This window comes from Camellia sinensis, chromosome 5 (assembly GCF_055761805.1).
Source record: "Camellia sinensis isolate YWXY chromosome 5, ASM5576180v1, whole genome shotgun sequence".
NCBI classification, from domain to species: Eukaryota; Viridiplantae; Streptophyta; class Magnoliopsida; order Ericales; family Theaceae; genus Camellia; species Camellia sinensis.
In genome coordinates this window covers 139,481,108-139,494,030 of record NC_138965.1, presented here as the reverse complement: position 1 = coordinate 139,494,030, position 12,923 = coordinate 139,481,108, and the positions used below count along the sequence as shown (strand labels likewise).

The 12,923-nt window shown below is 33.0% G+C and overlaps 1 protein-coding gene and 1 long non-coding RNA gene across 2 annotated transcripts; both read right to left on the bottom strand.

Moving 5' to 3' along the window:
• Positions 1-2,228: 2,228 nt before the first annotated feature.
• LOC145790015 (uncharacterized) lies at positions 2,229-2,885 on the bottom strand. Its single transcript, XR_014328570.1, has 3 exons — positions 2,791-2,885; positions 2,597-2,704; positions 2,229-2,490 (listed from the first exon to the last, which is right to left on the bottom strand). It is a non-coding gene; the product is annotated as an uncharacterized LOC145790015 (long non-coding RNA).
• A 7,787-nt stretch (positions 2,886-10,672) lies between these two features.
• LOC145791720 (uncharacterized) lies at positions 10,673-11,590 on the bottom strand. Its single transcript, XM_082872142.1, has 2 exons — positions 11,562-11,590; positions 10,673-11,474 (listed from the first exon to the last, which is right to left on the bottom strand). Exons 1-2 carry the CDS (start codon positions 11,588-11,590, stop codon positions 10,673-10,675), a joined length of 831 nt encoding a protein of 276 aa, XP_082728268.1.
• Between the last annotated feature and the right edge of the window lie 1,333 nt (positions 11,591-12,923).

Genomic DNA, 12,923 nt, shown 5'->3' with positions numbered 1-12,923 from the left:
GAAAGACAAAAATGTAATTATGTTAAAAAGTTAATGTAACGCCCTCAAAATAAACCCATAAACCACACAATCTTGACATGCTTAGACATAAGAGAATAAAGCATAATTTCATTCATCAGAGTATTCATTACAAAAGGTATTACATGTTGACAACAAAAGTAAATGCCCTATAGGCTTACAACTTTCCAAGTCAACACTTGGTTACAAAAAGAGAGTACTAACTCTACACAAGATAAGCCCTTGGCTTGATATACATGTAATACAATAAAAGATAAACAAAAGAGTTTTCAACTCCCACAGCTATCCAAGCTAAGATCTCGGGGGCGGCATAATACCTGAACCTGAAAGTAATGTCCCATATAGGGTGAGCCAACGCCTAGTAGAGATATGCTAAACATAATATGAGCAATAACGAAAACATTAGCATTTGATTAATGTTGAACTCACACAAATCAATTCATAATCCATTTCAATTACATGACAAATGTGTCCATGTTTCATTCCATTTTCCATTTCTTATCCAGTTCTCAATTCATAACTATGGCTCAGAACCTGGCCAAACAATTTAATGAGACTATAGCCCATATCAGCAATACTTCCATAATTCACAATAGATACACATATTTGCTGTATCAATAACACATTCAAACACTTCCATACTTCACAATAGATACACATATTTGTTGTATCAACACTTCAATAGATACACATACTTGTTGTATCAATGGAGTCCATCCCCTATCTCCTCCCAAATAACATCCGGTTTAGGAATCCATCCCCTATCTCCTCCTAAACCGTGGAGCACATCCCCTATCTCCTCCCACACAACACAATGTATATAAACACATATCATATACATGAGCAAGCAATCAATACACAAAATTGATGTATTATTCCAACCATCATATTCGATGACATATTCAATTGATTAGTTTTAGTTCGCCTAATCATCATGCATTGTCTACAACAATCAAGACTATCCTCCACCGATAGCCCAAAAGCAATTATTTCTAAACAGATAATAAATGCCTCAACAGATATATATAATCGACATTTTCAAAAGTGAGCGATTAATAAATCCAACTCCACCATTCTATCTCATATTATGCCAATTTTATCATTTCTAACTCAATTTCATATTTCCATAACATTCCCAAATTAATTATATAAATTAATTCATAACAAAAATTAGAGCTTTCTCCCCTTTTTCTCAACTTTGACCCAAAGGCTCAAATATCAACAACAACACCAATAATCTCATTTCTAGCCCCAAATACACATGTATAGGCATCAAAATACAAACCCCCCCTTTATACATTTTGAAACCCTAACACCCAAAATCACCCAAAATCACCCAACCTCAACATTAAATCAAAATGACTAAAAGTTTAAACCAAAGATCATAACAATGAGTAGTTGTCCCTACCTCAAATTCGAAGCTCAAAGGAAGAAGATGAAGAAAACTCGAAGTGCTCCAAATTAAGAAATTTTCGGATCAAAGTGAAGCCCACGCCAAGCACAACACTTTTTACAAAGGGACAAAGGTGGGAAATCACTCTAACTAGATCAATACCTAGAGAGAAGTTGGGTTTTAGAGAGAGGAGCTCTCTAATGGAGGTTTTGAAAAGTAAGAGAGAGAAAAGGAGTTGAAAAAATGGTCAAAAAGTCGAACTTCGGATTGATATACTGCACTCCATGCTCGAGTGTCAGACACAGACTCACGCTCAAGCGTCAAAAGCCCCGCTCGAGCGTCGATTGCACACTTCCAAAAGTTTTGCAGACGATGGTCCCCGCTCGAGTGTCAAACTCCTCGCTCGAGCGGAGGAACAAAATCAAAGGGTCACGCTCGAGCGTCAAAACTCCCGCTCGAGCATACGAAGACCTGCAGAGAAAAATACTGGGAGATGGAAATTCGCGCTCGAGCGTTAAAACGCTCGCTCGAGCAGAGAAACAACAACAAAGGGCCCGCTCGAGCGTCAAAAACCCCGCTCGAGTGTGAAGACCAAATTCTGGACATCAACTTTTGGTTTCAAAGCACAACCAACCTGTTTCAAACCTGCCCAGCGCAACCCAAGACTCAAATATAAAGAGTAAAGGATGGAAATGAGAATGAGACAACAACACATCCACGGAACCGAGTCCGGAATACAATAAATAAAGAGAGGAAAAACCAGGATCGCTATAGTTTGAAACTTGTATAAGTAAATTTAATAAATGCGTAAAACTACTTGCCTCATTTTTCATTAGATGACTAACTATGCTCTCCAAATGTGCCACTCTTTCTTTTAATTGAGTAGCTTCTTCTTTTTCCTGAGTTTTATAACTATCCTTTTGCGAGAGTACACATAATTTAGTAAGAGTAACTCCTTTACCAAGCCCTCTTATTCGCCCGCGATTCTCACGACCAAGTATTTTTGAAAGAGCATCTTCTTTTACCTTAAGAACAGATGATGATACTGGATCATCAAGTTCAACTTGTTTCAATTTATCCTGAAAAAATAATATTATTATTATTATGTCTTAGTAGATAAGGATGACCAATATAAGTATCAAGATATATTATAAAAAAAATTATTGAATAGAGAAATGTTCTTACGATAGTTTCAGCAACAATTGTGCTTATGGGTTCACCACTCTTTTTGGTATGTGCCTGAATCCAAACAGGAACTCTAGATAGAGATGAGGAGGTTACACCCTTGTTTTTCTAGGGAAAAAAAAAAAAAAAAGATTCATACTATAGAAAAAATACAAACAAAACTAAATAAAATTTATAATAAAATTTGATGTTACCATGTCCTGAGTTAACCGTGCGTATCCCTTGCGACTGCATATATGTGGGAGTTGTTTCCTTCTAATTGTTTTGAATTTCTCACTTTTAGCCTAAAGCAAATAATCAACTTCAGTATTGTCATGCCCCGTAGTTTATTACTCGGATAACCTTACCAATATTCATTAATTAAGTCCATTTACAAATAACATTTCATCCCTAGATGAAATGATAAATAATTAAATATACATATTCTCTCTCGTGATACAACAATGACATTTTCATACAAATAAAAAAAATGCCCTGAGGCTTACAATAAAAGAGATGACACTACTCTTTACCAAAAAAAAATAGCACTCAGTTAAACAAACAAATGAAGTAGTACAATCCATCACTACATTATACTTATGAAATGGTAAAACCCATTGTTTGCTCTTCAAATCTGAAAAGCATTCCTTGTACACATGTACAGGCAGGGGGTGAGCAACCACTAGCTCACCAACAATCTCATATTAAAACATTAGAAGATATGCGAGTACCAAAATAGTCATACATATACATGAAATATATCATGTCAAAACCATATAATTCTATTACATAATCTCTTGAACCTAATTTATTTTAATTAACCACAACTAGTTAATTTAAATAAATAAACATGCTTCAAAAGCAACATGACATCCTTTTCAATTCATTCAATTACCCATTTGTCAATTGAATCAAGTAGTTAAACAATTCAAAATGACATTTAACAAATCATCAATACATTTGATACAGTCTTATGAGATGAATGTCTATGCCATGTCATGCTCAAAATATTTTTCTCATCCTTTGAAAATCTTATGCACAATGCCAATTTGAAAACATATTAATCCAACAATTTCAATAAAATTCCAAGGTGGTAAATACGACTCAGGTAATCCCTATGCTAGTGTCTGCAAGTAGACTATACAAGTACTACCAATTTGTCATTTTTACCAGTATTAATTGGAAGGCTCGACATCTGTAATCTGTCATTTTTACCAGTATTAACTAGAAGGCTCAACACCTGTAATCTGTCATTTTTACCAGTATTAACTGGAAGGCTCAACACCTATCATCTACACCACCTTTCAAGACTTACCACCGAATTTACCCCAAATTCATTTCATGAAAACTTGTTTCCCAACATTCCTTTCTCAATGCAAAGTTTTCAAATCAAATTTCAAAGCTCATCATTATCAAATGAATTGATATGCCAATGCAATGATTAATAATACAATGCAATATTTCTTCCACTTTCAATACTTCCACACAATATTCCCATTGTGATAAAAAATCTCATTTCTTATTTCAATAAAATTTCTCAAGATGAATATAAATACTTTTATTCCAATTCATCCATGGGACAACAAAATTCCCACACTTAGAGTAATCTCAACCATTTATTCACTTCAAGACTATATCAACATTTTTAACAGCAATTTCCAAAACTTCAACAATTCTCATATTTCATGAAAACCATCATTTATATGTAAACAAATAAACAATTTTTCAAACATCATTTATTTTGGCGCACAAAATAAATACAACAACATCTTCAAAGATTGTCAACATCTTTCTTAAAAACCCTCAATTTCTAGGTTTTCTCACCAAAACCACTCATCTTCATTTATTGAAAGAAAGTCACCAAAAAAATCTCTCTTCAATCGTCATAGTTTCAAAACCCTCAATTTCTATTTTAAAAGGAACAAGAAAGTAAACCCACTTTCAAAAAAAATCTCTCATCTTCTTGAATCAACAATCAATTTTCAAAACAAATCAAATGATGATTTCGAAAATCATCTAGATCTTGCAAAAAACATATATATAACTATATTTCAACATAACCATTTTTCATGCCAAGCTATTTAAAGAGGTAATATTTTTACCAAATTCTCTACCAATAACAATTTCACAACTTTTTCTAAAATTACTTAACCAACATGATATTTACATCAAAAATTATGAAATATGCCCAATAGTAACATTTTCAAGGTTATGAGTTTGAAAGTCCACATTTCACATTTTTACTTTCATAAAAATGAACACAACTTAATCATCAACATATCATCTTTTATAAAATATCATGAATAGAACACTTTTAGAGTTTTTAATCCCAAAACAACTTTATAATCCCAACTTAAGCATTTACTCAATATTCATCAACATAAATTTATTTTTCTCAAAAAATAAATTCTAAATCAAAGATAAAAAAAAATATTTCAACTTAATATTTCTCAAAATAAATCATCTAAACATAATATGATGTAGATACAATCCATCCAACTATTAAAATTAACTTTTCAGATTTTTAGCAACAAAATTTCAACACAAGGTGATCTTCCAAAATCAACCTCAAAATACCACTTTTCTTAAAAAACTAACATAATTATTCTTCCAAAAATTACCTAACAAAAATCTTAAAATATATATATATATATATATGCAATACCTCTTATAATGATATATTTTCTCAAAATAACCCTAACATAACTTTAATGTAAAAATATGAAGAAAGTTCCTACCTCAAATATGAAGAAAAGCTAATCCGAAAATGCAAACATCACCCAATCATGAATCCGAGAACACCATTACGAAGATCACGACGAGCTCTCCAACTTTCATTTACAACACTTTTGCAAAATCTCACTCTAAGAACTCCCATTTGAAGCTCAAAGATTGAGCAACAATGGAGGAAAAGAAGAGAGAGAGAGAGAGGGACAGTGGGTTCTGCCAACCCAACCAAAGCAATGATATGAAATGAAAATAGATGGAAAATTATGGTAAGGATAAAAGGGTGAGCAACCCACGTGGGCTTGCTTCCCAAAGCTTGGCTTTTCCAATATATATATATATATATATATAACTTTTGTAATAAAATCTCAAAATTTATAATATAAATTATAAAATGATATAATTTTTCTCACCACAAAATATAACATTTTTGTACACCACAAAATATAATATTTTACTCACTATGAAATATGCACTCATTTCATTCACTATAAAAATATATAATTTTTTCACCATATGGTACCCGTCATAAATTCAACTTTCAAATATTTATTATAATCTCATATAATAAATAATAATAACTTACCAATCACATAAGTAAAATGGACCAAATAATTAAACATTAATCATAAACAACTTCAAATTAAATTGAACCTAAATCATGGGTCTCACCCATAATTCAAACATGGTCCAATTATATACCAAAATAGACCCAACAAATTTATCTCAAATCCTAGTCCAAACACCCAAAACTCAAATTCAAATTCTGTTACAAATTAAACTGAACACTAATCAGTCCGTAAATTTTCATAAAATAAATACTCATCATTTAATTCTGAAATTTTTATCCAACGTGTTAGACTCATATGGGAACAACATATAAAAATTTCATAATTTTTTGAGATCGGGAACTATTTTTAAAAAATAAAAAATCGAACTATTTTTGCACAGAATTTACACAACAATCAAATTCGAAAATTTGCTCGATTAAATTATGCACTGGCTATTTAAAAAAAAAAATTTGGGTCATTACAAGTATTTTTTTTTTTTTTTGGGTCAACAAAAATGTTCTATTTTATTGAAATTGATACAACATTATAGTAAAATAGACAATCATGTTTAATGGAATAGCAGCATGCTCTCTAACAAAGATCAAACAACAATGATGATTAGTGATCCCCTTGCAACAAAACAGGACAAAAACTACTTGAAACATAGCACCCAAAAGGATGATACACTGAAATTGAATAACAACTTTAGCCTTACATGTACAAAAACACAGATCCTTAGTTACAGGGGTATCCCCAAAATAGGAAGAACCCAAACAATAAAATGAAAAATCAAAACCCATAATGGAATTTTCTAACAGCCTGATGCATAATTAGAACAACTATAATATCTGTTTTTCAAATTTTCCCCATTTAACAAAGTGGTATTTTGTTAACTTTTTCATCTATTCAAGTGTCTACATTCTGATAATGCACAAGTACAGGAGTTCCATAATAGTATTGATAAGAATACAATTTGCCTTTATAAAATAGTGTTGATAACAATAGAATTTGTCTTTATCATATGTTGCCTTTATAAAATAGTATTGACAACTTAAGAAGTTTCTTACCTTAAACTTTTCACTTGTCTTTTCCTTCAAGAAATCCTTCCACTCATGAATTGATTTGATGTTATCAAGTCGTAGTTTAAGCCTTTCTTCTTCGTTTGATGCTTTCCTTATTTTGGTAACTAATCTTGATTTGGAGGCCCTCCAAAGATCATCCATTGACATAAATATATGATATTTCTACCACTTTTCATCTACCTTAAATCTTACCTGCAAGTTGTATCAGCATGAATGTTATGATTATTTTATGTTCAAAGCAAAGATATTTAAGTTTGGTATACTACACCTAAATAGATTTCCATAAGACTTCTCCCATCCCCAAAGGAAATTTCCTCCAATCAGGAAGTGTTACATGTACAATCTCTCGAACAAGAGCTCCTAAGAAGGAGGATAATTTGACCAATCCATCACCAATTGGTTGACCCAAGTCATTGTATGCTATTTCAATTCAACTTCCGCCATCCACTGCAATTGTTTTTGGTTGGGCCACTTTTTCGTTTAAGACTTTGTGAACCCTCTGTAGGAACTGCAGCTGTTTCTAGGGAATCTTGAGGCAATAGGTTGGATGGTCCTTCAAGAATGACTTCACTTGATGTCTGCCTGGGACGTAACCTCCCCTTACAACTAGCAACCATGGTAGCCAACCTATTCAACAAAATAATAACATAGCATCAAATTCCAAACTTAGAGAAATGAATTGAAATAAAGAAAGTATCTGGAAACAAGAATTGAGTTGTATACCTTATAAATACATAAAGGCTACAAAAGTGATAGAAATGATCAAGCAAAAAAAACCTGTGCATACCATCATTTCCCAAAAAGCTTTAAATAAAAACTTGTAAAGTGTAATATTATACATTCATCATTAGTTCAAACTCTTGTATCTTTTTTTTAAACCACCATAAATAATTCTGAAAGAAATTTAGAATGTAAACTAGTGCTTCAAAAAGAAATTTCAAAATAACATTATAAACTCAAAAAGACTTGAGATAAAAACTACAATGTTTTCAAGAGTAGCACACAAATCACACCAACATGCCCTCACAATCTTCTCTCACAAAATTTCCTTTGTCATTATCATCATCAATGTTCAAATCAAGTGATGAAACGTGTTGTGGCCTGGAAGACATATCCTCACTCTCATCATACATTTCCAACTCATAAGAACCTCTTGGCGGTGCCTTTAGTAAAACATACCAATTAGATGGATCAGTTTCTCTCAAATAAAACACTTGTTTTGCTTGTGAGGCCAATATAAAAGGCTCCCTCTTATATTGGCTCTCACCTTGGGGTAGATTAACAAGTGTAAAACCATCTTCAAATCTAACGCCATGTCTAATATTTGCCCAATCACACTTGAATATTGGAAGTTGAAATGCATGGTAATCTAATAAAATTATCTCTCTGATCACACCATAATATGCAACGACATCAATAATTTGTGAAGTGTCCTTTGCACTTGCTATGCACATGGTTGTAGGTTCAATGGAAACACCACTATTTTGAGTTGACTTCTCTACTTCCTTTGTGTGGAATCGCTGCCCATTAATTATATATCCATTATAGGACATTGCATGCTTTCTAGGACCATATACGAGCCATTTTAGTTTGTCCACCTCATTATTGTCCAACTCATTAAAATTGATGGGGTATGAAACTGAATCTGTTAAAAAATAAGGGAATAAATTCATATGTTATGCTATCATATTCTTCTGGACAAACTAATTTGAAATAACATGTAACCTTTTCCTTTAACCATGCTGCGAAATTGTCAACATGTCACATCAAAAGTAAGCTTTTATTTTTTTTGAAGACCAAGGCTCTTGTTTGATTGCTTTAAGTCCTCTAAATGCATCCTAATTGAAACTAAAATATATTAGTGGTTTATAAGTGGTATCAGGTACCTAGTAAATTATGCATTGGAAATTCTATCATACTTACTCCAAATAGGGTTCCACTATGGCTGTATTGAACAACACGCAACGATGAGCAGTTTCCAACAATTCATCACTCAATGTGATTGATGTTCCACCTGAAATTGGACGACCTCCAAGAATCACATCATTATCAAAATCTTGATTGCGACCTACTTGATAATCTACTTCAATAGTTGTCTTCATATTTTTATTGCAAAATAGCATGCACCCATCTGTAAGATAGCATTCTGCGATGCAGTCTTCAGGTCGTGCAGGATTCCTAACATATCCTTTCAGTATCTTCATACATCTTAAGAAAAATGAACATCATATTAAAATGATACTTCTTAACACATAGTCATATTTAATAATCATAAAATAGGTGTTCACCTTTCAAAGGGATACATCCAACGGTATTGGACTGGTCCACATAATCGTGTTTCTCGTGCTATGTGAATCGTTAAATGAATCATGATGTCAAAGAATGAAGGTGGAAAGAACCTTTCAAACACGCATAAGGTTTCGATGACTTCTTCTTCGAGGGCAACTATTTGTTCTCTATCAAGGACTCGTTGACATATTCTATTAAAGAATGAACACAACTGAAGTATGGCATTTCTTGGTCCCTTCGACATTAATCCTTTCAAGGCTACAGACAACAATTGTTGTATCAGAACATGACAATCGTGGGATTTGAGGCCTATAATCTTGCATTCCTCCATCGATATACAATTCCCAATATCTGAGCTATACCCATCGGGTAACTTTAGGTCAAATAACCTTTTGCAAAATATTTTCTTTTCAATCCTTGACAGTGTATGTGTAGCTGCAGGGAGGTATGTTCTAGTCCCACGGTCTTTTGGATGCAAGTCGTTTCGTATTCCCATTTCTTGTAAATCTTTACGAGCATTGAGACCATCCTTTGATTTTCCATTGATATCTAACAAGGTGCCAATGATGCTCTCACAAACATTTTTCTCTATATGCATTATGATGTAATGTAAGTTCCTGAGAAATCATTATAAAAACACTTATAAAATTGCTACTATCAAAAACTCAAAAAAAAAATTAAATAAATAAGATATATCAAAATAGTCAATAACAATTACCTTCCAATAAGGTAATTCAAAAAAAAATTGACCTCTTTTTTCACGTTTCAATAGGTTCATTATCTCGCTTTCGCTTCTTCTTTCCACTTTTTCCATAATCATTCTTCATGCCTTTAATAGAAACCCAAATGTTGTTGCCAGTCATGATTTTAGTATTTCTTCTCTTTTCTTCCTTACCATCAAACCAAGTTTTTTTCTTTCGAAAATGGTGAAATGGCAGAATGAAGCACCTGTGGCCCATGTATGCAAACTTCCTACTAAATGTTAGCCACTGTGAATATGTATTGTTGCCACATATAAGACATGCTATTCTACCCTTTGTAGTACACACAAAGAGATTTCCATATGCTGGAAAGTCATTTATTGTCCATAATAAAATTGCCCTTAAATTGAAAACAGTTTTTGTGAAAGCATCATAAATATTCACCCCATTATTCCACAACTCTTACAGGTCTTCTATAAGTGGTTGTAAATATACATCAATGTCATTACCTAGTTGCTTTTTTCCTGGAATCAATAATGTCAACATAAAATTTTCTCTTTTCATGCATAACCATGGTGGGAAGTTATATGCAACTAGCATCATGGGCCAACAACTGTACGTAGAACTCAAATTACGAAATGGATTAAAACCATCAGCAGCTAGACCTAGTCTAAGATTGCGAGGATCTGATGAAAAAAGTGGCCACTTATTATTAACCAAGTCCCATAAGCAAGAATCACCTGGGTGTCACATCTTGCTATCTTCACTTTTATGAGCAAAATGCCACCTTAAATCTTCAGCCATTTGTGATGACCTAAACATCCTCCTAAACCTTGGGATTATAGGAAAATATGTTAGCACTTTAGCAGGAACACCTTTTTTAAATTTATTGGTGCATTGATCGACCTTCCATCGTGAAAAACCACATTTTGGACAACTTTCCATTTCAGCATTCTCTTTTCTAAACAAACAACAATCATTCACACAAGCATGAATCTTTTCACACCCTAAATCAAATGTTTTGACAAATATTTTCATAGAGTATACAGACTTCAAAATGACGTTCCCTATTGGTAACATATCATGTAATATCTCCAAAAGTTCATTAAAACTGTTATCAAACCATTCATTTATAGCTTTGAGCTTGTAAAGAGCTACAATTGCTGACAACTTTGTGTATTTTTCACAGCCTAAATATAATGGGGTTTCTGCATCTTCCAGCAATTTGAAAAATTCCTCATCCCCACTTTCGTCAACAAATTTTTCATAATTGTCATCTCGCGCACATGCAGCTTTAAATAAATTGTATGAGCCTAACATTTCCATATCAGATTTATCAGTCACATTTGGTTGTTCTCCATGATGAAACCAATTTGTATAAGTTTCATCCATTCCCTTTATGACCAAATGCTCATACACAACCTCAATACACTGGTGACTTAAGTTTTGACAATCTTTGTAAGGACATATAATCTTCTCTGGATACCCTGCATTCCTTTTAGCCATGTCTACAAAATTCCACGCTTCTTTCATGTATTCATATGTAGTTCTACATTACCATTCAAAGTCCAAATTTATCAAGACATTTGAGAGTGAATTTTTAAGCATAATAGGTTCCAAATATAATTTTCATTACCTATTAAGATGTACCCAATCTTTCTCCATCATTAATCGTGAAGTAACTCTTTTCCTAATATGGCCAAGTAATACATATAGTTGCTTAGATCAAAAAGGTGGAGAAATTTCACACAAATAGAAGTGCATGTAAATAGTGAAAATAGGCATTTCTTAATAAACTATGATACATAAATATACAGGTCTTTGAACATGACCTTTATGAATTTTAGTCTTAGGCAATGCTACACCAAGTCTATATTAAGGTTTGAGCCATTTTGTGATAACTATACTGAATATTTTAAAAGTGTATTATAGGCATCAATTCCATTGCCTTAACTTTCATAAGTAGGCAAAAATATAAAATTGCCTATAAATGGTCATATATAATGAGAAGATCATATTAGTAGAGCAAAAAAACAAGAATGCAATAAAGAAAGAGAATCATAATATACATGAATTTTCATAAAACAAATATAGTTCTAATAAACAGCAAAGCAATATCCAAATCAAATAAAAATACATATAATAAACAAATAACTAAACAAATATAGTTTGACGAAATTTCAACCACAAAATTTGAATAAGCCAAACAATCCCTCCCCTCCCATAGCAAAAAAAAAAAAAAAAAAACCCTTTTATAGTGCATGATGGAGTACATTCAGGCTATACATTTTTTCATCTTTCTACAAGTGTTGGCTGGTTTTTGGAGTTTGGGAATTCCTGTTGAGGGTTAAGTGACAGTGAGCCCTATATTCTTTGGAGTGTGTTCTAGCCTATTGTCTGTTGTTATGGCTTTCTTAGCTGTCAGTTTCTCAGCTATTTCCTGGGTTGACCAGTGTGGTGGGGGTGGTGTTTGAGTGTATTTGTAATCAGAGATGTCTCATTTTCTACTAACAGTTTGCTTGCAAGTTCTAAGCCGGTACTTTGCTTAGGGATGGTGGGTTGAGTTGGTGAGGCCTCAAATTAGGTAGAGTGTATTTTGTGAGTTGTGGGTTGAGTGAAGTGAGCTCTAAAAGTCTATGTAGATTTGTTGTTGCTTGCTGTGAGGGTTGAAATTGCAAGTTGATCTGCCCTCTTTGTTGTGGTCTCTTTTTCTCTATATCCAGGGTATTGAAGTCTCATTGGCTAGCTATGTGTTGTTTTAAGGTGTATCCAGGTTGGTTCTAGGTTAAGGCCTGTATAGAATAGTTGGCTGTTATCCTAATTTTCTCAAGTCTACAGCCTATGGCAGATTGCAGATGCAGGTCTTTACAGATCTTCTACCCAGCGACCTGTTCGAATGTTTGAAGCTCTTGAGTGTTTATCCTAGTGCTTGTCTATTGACTTGATCAATTGAGGGTTCTAAAGTCTCATTGGCTCTATCCTACTTCTCTCTATTCTA

Excerpts from the sequence above, each read along its gene's own strand:
- LOC145791720 (XM_082872142.1), bottom strand. The coding sequence starts at position 11,590 with ATGGAGAAAGATTGGGTACATCTTAATAG. Across the intron at positions 11,475-11,561 it reads GATTGGGTACATCTTAATAG|AACTACATATGAATACATGA; the intron begins GTAATGAAAATT and ends ATGGTAATGTAG.